A 9,629-nucleotide genomic window follows, 5' to 3' on the forward strand; every position below is an offset into this window, starting at 1 on the left:
TATCGTACAGCTCACAGACGGTCCAATTGGCCTTCTACACGTTAAGTTTCCAAGCTAGAACTTTCTTCTGAACACTAATGAAAGGACTTTCAAGCTGTTTTAATAACATTCACCTTGCTGTGCGCCTAATTATACTTCTCGTTTGATGGCATTCGCTTTATCTCATTTGTTTGTTTTGATTTCAGTGCTTTTTTTTCGAGATTATTGCCGCACATTTAGGCAATGGCAACCAGTTTAGCAGCACAGCTAAAACGCTTAGCAGCGCCACAAACGTCCTCGTTCCAGGATGTCCGGAAGCAGGCATCAATCTTGTTCGACGCGAAGGAGGCCGCTAGCAAGGATCGAGAAGTCATTTACGACATCGGTGTTAGCGGTCTGGAGGAGCTGAAGCAAATGCACGGAGCATTTGCTCAGTTCGAGGCAACGCTGTTTGATAAAAATTCCATCGAATTGCAGCGTTCCGTCCAAGACAAGTCGGTGAACGCTGCGCTGAATGACAGCATAAGGCGATTTTTTTTCCATCTCTCACCGTACTTTATGCTACAGCCGGCCCACAAATGCTTGGAGTGGCTGATACGTCGCTTTGAAATTCACAAGTACAACTTCGAGGACTTTGTGTTGCTTATTTTGCCATACCATGAGACGCGTGTCTTTGTTCGGTGCCTGCAAACCATGAAACTCTCGGAGCACGATTCGTTGTCATTCGTCGCATCTGTCGGCGAGTCTGGCGTTCCACTGTCGAAGCGAACGATCATCGAACACTGCGTTAGGCGTCCAACGTACTTGAAGAAAATTTCAACCTTCGTGTATCAGGCAGCCCAAGAACTGGGCAGTAAGGCAAATGTACTGCAGGCATCCTATGCGTTCTACTGTTCGATCGTTTTGGGTGTTTACGATAGCCTCGACACCATCACGGTAGACTATGTGGCACCCGTAATGAAATCGATCAGTTATGGCATTGCATCGAGATCGATCGATTTCACAGCCTGTGCATACATGATCATCGCCCATATGGCAACGAAGGCGGATCTTGCCCCGCGCAAGCTAGATTTGTTAATCCAGCGGATCTGCACTGTGCCGTCTATGACCACCGAAGCGACCATGGTGCTGGTGGTCATCTTTCAAACGCAACACGAGCAGCTGAACACGCTGTCGGACGATCTGATTAACACAATTGTACGTTGTAAATGGCTTCCACAGTCCCTGGGTGCCCTCAAAGATGAAGGGACCGATGTGATCATGATTTATCGGAAAGTTTTGGGAAAATGTCTCAGCCAAATTTGCTGCCTTAAACAACCGCAATCGAGCCACACGTACAGTGCGTTCTGTGAGCAACTGCAGCTTGAAATCCAGTTGACTGATGGCGAAGCGGAAGAAATCATAGAGTAAGAACCGATCGCGAGCCCGTTGGGTTTTCACAGGTCCATTTATCGAACCACTTCAATGTTTCTTCCTTCCCAGGTGTATGCTTAACTCGTACGTGTCCGCGAAAAAGGGGAACAAAGTAGCTCAGAATGGACATTCGCTGGATAACATCACGATAGAGATTGATAGCGAACCCGAGGACTTTGGGAATGCAGATCAGGCGGTGACGAAGTGGTACTCAGGATTCCTGAAAACCTTCGAACGGCGGTATCCGACCGCTTTCGACAATGTCGTAAAGCGTATTATGAAGGCCCAGGGCCAGTACTCGGACAAGAAACAGAACGCGCTCCGGAATGTGCTAGGTGGGTCTAGAGGGATATTTTAAGGCAAACGTCCCAACTGAACGTAATGGTTTTTGCTTTGCGCGTTCCCATTCTAGATTTCCTGCTGCAGGTGTCGCACAATGGCGAGTCGACGGAACTTTTCGAGAATATTTTCCACGTCAACGCTGAAATACGTGCGAATGCGGTGAAATATCTGGTGGTCAATATGCGCAACATTATGGCCCAGGATCGCGGCAAGAGGGAACTGCTGCGGGATAGCATTCTGGAGCGATTGAATGACGAAAGTTGCGAGGTTATACGTCACTTGCTAGACATCGCTCCTCAGGATCTAGTGGACGTTGTTGGCGCCGAGGAACTGATTATCAAGTTGAGCAATCTAGTGCTAAAGTGTGTCACGGATCAGCAACGCTGGAAGCCAGTGACATCCCAGCTGATCACGCTACTCACCGACGAACGGATTTATGGCAGTGTGGATGTAAATCGCGTAATCATTTCGCTCTATCCGCTTAATGTTCCATTGGGAGATCGTCAGGCTGAAAAGGAAACCAACAAGCAGCTGTTTTCTACCAGCTTTGGAAAAAAGTATATGTCCGCTCAGTTCTACGGCAAAGCAGAAAACTGCAGAACGATACTTACCACGCTGGAACAAGCTGGTCAGTGCACGAATCCAATGCAGATGTGTGTCAACATACAGCTACTTACGGACGCATTGCCGTCTCCCTGCTCAGTAGAACTAGCGGATAAGGTGCTCATGTACGCCATCACGCAGTTGAAAACCCACCACTTCATATACGCACAGACTTCCGATATGCAGTGTTTGAAAAACGGTAAACTGCCGTTGCACTTCATCACGATTCCGATTAAAAAGATCATACAATGCGTGAAGTTCGATCCGATTGTGGAAATGAATTTCGAACGCCAAAGTGTGTCGCTGAAGCTTCGCTTGCGAATGTTCACTGTGCTAATCGAGCGATACTGTACGACGAAAAAGGCGCACGAAGAAGTGCGATCATTGTTCGAAAACCTTCTGAGACAGTTCCTGGTGGAGCTGTATCCCAAGGTGGAGAGTAGGGTCGAGTTTCTATCCCACTTCTACACCGTGCATCTGATCAACCAGGCGTCGAAGGATGAGTCACTGCAATTGCTTGTCAACCCGATGCTGCAAATTCGCTGCCAGCGACTGCTGAATAACATCCTGCAACAGGATGTGTGCGTCATCTCGACGAACACGCTTGTGAACGTTTTACAAGCGCTCACATCCCGTGTGTCGGTGGTGCGGGAATGTGCGGTAGAAACCATCAAGTTGATCGCAGGATTTGATAGCCAAAACGGTCTATCGCGAGCATTCAATAAGTTTCTCGTGAAGCTGCTAAAACACAGGGAAGAGCTTATAATGGACGATGAGCAGCTTTCGCTGGTAATGTTTACGATCTTTTGCCTCGAAGACAGCAATAAGTATCAATCGGCAATAGAGTATTTTATGCAACGCACCGTCGATCCTGGTACACCGCCCTACATCGTGTGTGGTATAATGGATTTCATAAAGCTGCTCGACAACTCGCACGTACTGGAGCAATCGGCCTCCAAAGCCGTTACGATACTGGATTCCGTAATCAATGGCAAGGATCGAGTGTCGTTCGATATGTATGAATCAAAGGTCCTGCAGCTGGTGATCGATCGGTTTAACCTGGGTATCACCGAGCAGCTAGTCCGTAGTGAGGTATGCAAGTGTCTAGTAACATTGACCCTTCAATGCAACAAACCGCTGGTGTTGCCGGCGCAACGTAAATTCTGCACCCCAGCCACTATGATGATCGAGGCGATAAGTGGAGACATCTTCGAAACACTGCCAAAGGCGTACGCTAAACAGGTGGTGCAAGGCATCGTCCACTCAGCCACAATGTCGGACTATCCGGAAACGAATGCAGTGACGGCGAAGCTATTCAAAAACCACTCTATCGACGCCGAACTCGTAGTGGATCTACTGAGTGCGATGTATGAGAGCGGGCATCCCAGTTCGGCTAACGGTGGTAACACACCGTCTCGTAAAGCTATCATTGCAGTTGCCCCATCCGAACGTGTCCTGTCCTCAACGGCTTGGAAGTGTGGCGTGACGTTGCTTGAGCATCTGCAAAACAAGAAAAACCTAGAAAACGCTCACCTACTATTACCGAAGCTGTTTGAGTGCCTCAAATACTGTCTCGATTTCGAGGAACAATCGGTGGTGGAATATGTTAAGCAGATCGTCCTTTCGCTGTTGCTACACTGCATCCAAAAGGTTGAGCAAGCGAATAGCAAGGGCGAATCACCGTTCACAAAGGGTAGCAGCGTATTTAAGGTTGAACAGATTGTGCAATGCATCCGGGGCACACAGAATCCGCAAACGCACCATCACGCTCTGCTGCTGTTGGCTCACGTTGCACGCTACGTGCCAGATCAGGTGCTGCACAATATGATGGAAATCTTTACGTTCGTTGGATCATCGATCGTACGGCAGGACGACGCGTACAGCTTCCAGATCATTTCGAAGATTATCGAGAGCATCGTTCCAACGATCGCTCACGGCGGAAACGCTGGTAAAACGGACAATGCCATTGAACAGGTCATTCCGATACTAAAGATATTTTCCGACATCATACTGGACGTGCCGGAACACCGCCGTATCCTGCTGTATGTGAAGCTGATCAATACGCTCGGTGCCAACGAGTACCTGTGGGTGTTCTTGGGTGTGCTGATAGAATCGGATGTCATGAAGGGTGGGCACAAGGCCGAGCAGAAAAATAAACCTAAATCACGTGCTGAAGCTGAGCTGTCGAAAAGCGAACTATCCCGGCGCATGGAGGTGGCGCTGCTAATTGCACGTGAATTCGAACCCACCGTCATCATTCAGACATGCACAAATCTCATTGATTATTTGCGCGATCTGCCCATGGATGCTAATGAGAAGGATAATGGTATTGAGCACGCGATGGAACTGGACGTCGGCGAATCGACGATCTTCAGCGTGAAGTCTCATGACGCACGTCAGCTGAAGCACTTCAAGTACCTGTTGGTGCAGTTCGTTGGTGGGCTTGTCTCGTCGGTGTTCGTAATCAACAAAATCGCCCAGCTGAATGAAGAGGAAACGCTTGGCATGAAGAAGTACTACCAGAACCTAATCGTGGGCATCCTGACGTACGTGAACGATGTTTCGAAGAAGATTGACAGACTGAAGGCTGAGAACAGTGACGATAAAATACCGTACTACTGGCGGGCGATGTTGAACAACTGTTACGATATTCTGGAAGGTACCATTTCGCTACTTTCAGCCGATACGCTGATCATCGTTGTGCATGGGCTGCTAAACCATCGCTTCTTGATGGTTCGCCGAAAGGTGATCGAGCTGCTGAACAACAAGCTGCAGTACAAACAGGATTACTTCATCGAAAAGCATTATCCAGGGTTGGTGAAGCTTTTCGATCCGATCATGGGACTGGTGAAAAACATGTACGACGAGGCGCCGGTCGTTGGAACATCCTTCGAACGGATGGTCATCGTGCAGTTGTGCTACATTGCTTTGCGTCACCTGTCGAAGATCCTCACGCAGTATGACACCAAAAAGGTTCAATCGATCCTGGCCTCACTGATGGACGAGCTGCACGGGTATAAGAAAAATCCCAACACGCAAACACTGGCCTCGCTGATCCTTTGCATCGGGGAGCTGTGCAGCAACCTCGGACCGTACTCGATCAGTTATCTGCCAAAGTTTATGCCGATGTTGAACAAGTTTCTTAACGCGCAGCTGTTGTCGGACGAACCGTTCGATATGCTTACTTCCAGCATCGTGTTGCTGACGGTAAAGATCGTTGATTCGCTGTCACGTTTCCTCTCGCCGTACCTACCAACGATGTTGTTTGGGTTGACGAAACTCTACGCCATGATCGAAAAACGCAACGATCCGCGGCTAGCCAACATGTTGTTGCGTTTGGTGCTCATTTGGGACAACCTCTCGAGCACGATTACACTGCGTGTGTTGCTACCAGCGGTGGAGGAATGCTACCACGGATTGATCGAGGCCAGGGAACTGGAGGCTATCGGGCCTCTCATGAAGCTGCTTTCGAAGGCGTTTGAAATGATGAAATCCAGCAGCTTTGCTGCCATCCAGGGCGAGGTGACGGAGCTATTCCTGACCGCGTTGCAGTTCCGTTGCTACAACTCTAGCTCGGATACGTTCTCGCTCTCGGCTATAGACACAGCGGAAGCGCACGTCATCCAGGCGTTTGTGGTGTTAATTTTGAAGCTGTCGGAAAGCACCTTCCGCCCGTTGTTCTATAAAGTGTTCGAATGGTCTATACGCGAAACCGCCAGCAATGATCGCGCCATTACGTTCTTCAACGTATGCTGCCACGTGGCGGAAGCGTTGAAATCGTTGTTCGTACTGTTTGCTAGCGACTTGGTGGCCATTGGCGTGAAATTGTTGAACGCAACCAATAGCGCCAAAGTTGACGGAAAGGAAGTGAAGGAGCTCCACTTCCCTATAAACTCGAAAAACGTGATGCTTCTCCGATACATCCTAAAAACGCTGTACAGCATCGTACTGTACGATAATCAGAACTTTATAAATGCGGTACGATTCGATATGCTGTTGGGCCCGGTTACGGATCAGCTGGAAAACGAGCTCATTATGCAGGATACAGAAATTCGCAGCCTGGTGATCGACTGTCTCGCTCAGATGGCTGTGGCCGTGATGGACGATTCGCTGTGGCGCCAGTTGAATTATCAGGTGCTGATGAAAACGCGCAATAACGAAGCGGATGTAAGGTAAAGGATGTGATGTATAGCCTTGTCCCGGGCGATGATGGCGCGGTGCTAAAGTGCGGCAATAATCATTATCTTTTTTTTATTATTATTTTTTTCTTTCCTTTCGCTTCTCGTCTCCATTCGCGCTCACATCCGCAGATTATTCGCACTGGAGGCGTGCACAGAAATATCGCGAAAGCTGGGCGAGAGCTACGCGCCGTTGCTACCGGAAACTATTCCGTTCCTGGCGGAACTGATGGAAGACGATAATGAGGACGTTGAAAAAGCGGTTCACCATTCATGCCGTGAAATTGGCCGTGCGACAGGTGAAGACTTGCAGAGTTATTTCTAAAAGTAGGCAAAGAAAGTTCGTAACCATGGCTACACTTAGGCGACGCTTGACATTTGCCGTTCGCAATCGTCTTTCGGTGAATAGTTTGGTCTCCGTCAAGGAACTGGAATGTTTGAGGTACAATAAAGTGGAGGTTAAAATTATAAAGGATACCGTTTTTCTGTTCTACTAATCGATGGAAAGTGCTGATAAATTGAAATTCACTGAGTACGTCGACTGCAATGCAGACAGCAGCAATGCATCGTGAGTATTGCTCAAACTGCAACGTGAGTACTGCAACAAGTGGAAATAATTTTACACATGGCGTTTGGGGTACATTTACCTCTGCATAAAGTATACAAGCAAATTTCGTTGTCGTTTTTTATAGAATAGAAGAACTATTCAGTTTGGGATAAATTTATATAACCTGAGGAAAAATTAGTATAAATTGATATAAAATGTTGAAAAATTATGTTAATTGAGGAAAAATTAAGAAAGCTTCACATAAATTTAAAGAGAAATTTTAATCTTTGTTCCTGATGTTTTCCAACAGCAAGAGCGGTTGTTTAGTGCGTTTGACGAAAAGCTAACAACTGAATAAGCTCCATAGTGTTGGCTTGTAAAATCGCGCGGTACCAATGTTTTTAAGCGATTGCTCACGCCTGTGGTTGGCCAGTTTGTTTTGTCTCGTCATTGATTCACATCTCCACGACTGCACGGGCCACGGATGTGAACGTTTAAAATGCATCCAGGAGAGTGCCGTGGACAAAACTTGACGCCGGTTGATACGAGTTATCGTGCAGGTTATCACGACGTAAAACGTAAAAGAAGCAAAACTCTTAGAGTACAATCTTCCCCAGACTCTCCAGCAGCTAGTTGTTCCAGCCTATCTAGCCATCGTATGGAGATAAAAGGAATCAACAAACCAAAGGGGATTAAAGTGATGCAGTACGGTGCCCGGTTTTAGAAGCTAAAGGGAGACCCACCATGACCCAATGTTCTCACTCACCTTCGCTTGGCGTACGGACCGGAGAAAACAATGTACTGTATTGTGTCCCAACTACGGCTTGAACTATGTTAGGCCAACGTAATATTTATAAGCGGCGCGATAATAGATCTCCCTCAAAACTACTCAACACTACGGCATACGGTCGTCGTCGGTGAATGATGCCCACCACATGGCCACGAGAATGATGCTGGTAAATATTGACATGCTTTAGAAATTTGACTACTAATCTTTACTGCTCTACTCCGTTGCTGTGTGGTAGTGAGACTGTCACCTGCGAAACGGGAGAGTGGTAACATTTAAGCGGTTTAGTCACACTTTTGCACTCGACCGATCCAAAGTATACGCGGGGGCGATGCACGTGTTTTTGCATTTCTTGATGTGAAGCGATCCATTTACGTGTAATTGCAACGTAAGAGTGGTTTCTCGTTTACTAGAGTGTGAATTTCTATCCGTGAAGCTTCGGAAACGTCTGTTCATGGTGTTTATGGTGTACTTTTTGGCGATTAGTGGCTTGTATTTTGCATGCTCTGCTGATTTGATATGTGATGAGTGATATGAGTGCGCGTTCTTAAGCTTTTGCCGGATAGAGGCCCATAATCCAATATTGCAACAGTTTCGTGTATGTATGTGCGCCTTGCCTACAGGACTAGCCGCGTGAAAGGCGTGTGAGCCAACCGAGACATTGTGTGGAGGTATGGGCAACCGTTTCGCATTCTGCCTAGTCACCGGTGTATTAGGTCGTTTTCCGTTCCCCCAGCGGATAGTGTCAGTCTGGGCCGACGTTGTTGCTCCATTAAAAATAGATTAATATTTCCGAAACAGCAAGTAAAACAATAAAACCGACTACGAACGCCATGGTTCCGTTTCGCACAGAAGGGACAAGCTAATATATCTCCAGCAATGTCCCCCCGGGCTATCGTTCTCACCTGCTCTAATGGTTACCGATACTAAATTTGAGACGACGGACAGCCCAACCCGGCACTATGATAGTTTTTTTTTGTTGCCTCGCCCGATGTGGATTGGCAAATTGTATGCGTTTTTTGTGTGTGTTCGCCCTGGATGTTTTGTTTTAGCCATTTTTTTTCCTGCTGCTCCCAGGAGCACGGGAGTTGGGAGGAAAAATGCGAGGTGAATGGGTCACTTGCAGTCATTACTTATGCGGTTGTGATATTTAAATATTTATCACTACTTAGTAATTTATGGCCCGTAAATAACCCGAGAAGTGGAAGTGTGGCGCTCGCATCGATTACAGCCAAGTTAGCAGTTTTTCTTTGCGAATAAATAGCGTTTTTTCTTGCTGGTGGAAATTCGAGCATAGATTTTCCAATTGTACCGAAAAAACCGTTGAATTGCACGTTAAAGTATGCGGTAATGTAGGTTTCTTTATTTCAAAAATTGTTCTTTATTGATGAATTTTGGTATGTTGTTGGGAGAAACCATGTGATTGTTCTACCAAGATCTGTCAACCGTTGGCCGAAGAAACAAAAAAAAACTCAATTGGAATTCCTAGATGCCGTCAACTAATTTAACGAATGTATCCTTCCGAAGGTCAATGTCTCTATCATTGTATCAAACACTAACCCTCTGAGTGTATTTGATGCTTCGTTTCTGTTTCTCCGACGGTTTGTTGCTCCGTCTTGGTGTCCGGACTTTACGGACCACTCGTTCGCTTTCCCTGCTATTTTTCGCCTAAACAAACCTCCTTCCTTGATGCTGAATGCCAGGTGTTAAGCCAACGGTCAGTGATCCTTGCAGTGTCCTGACCGTATGTGTGTATGTTCAACAGTTGCGCCATCGTGAT

General features: G+C 47.1%; 1 protein-coding gene across 1 annotated transcript; it reads left to right on the top strand.

Moving 5' to 3' along the window:
- Positions 1 to 222: 222 nt before the first annotated feature.
- Positions 223 to 6,961, top strand: LOC128725363 (HEAT repeat-containing protein 1 homolog). The gene is made up of 4 exons (XM_053819104.1): positions 223 to 1,385; positions 1,462 to 1,727; positions 1,805 to 6,509; positions 6,648 to 6,961. The coding sequence occupies exons 1-4, from the start codon at positions 223 to 225 to the stop codon at positions 6,838 to 6,840; spliced, it is 6,327 nt and encodes a 2,108-aa protein (XP_053675079.1). The 3' UTR covers positions 6,841 to 6,961.
- Positions 6,962 to 9,629: the final 2,668 nt, after the last annotated feature.

This window comes from Anopheles nili, chromosome 3, assembly GCF_943737925.1.
Source record: "Anopheles nili chromosome 3, idAnoNiliSN_F5_01, whole genome shotgun sequence".
In the NCBI taxonomy this organism is placed as follows: Eukaryota; Metazoa; Arthropoda; class Insecta; order Diptera; family Culicidae; genus Anopheles; species Anopheles nili.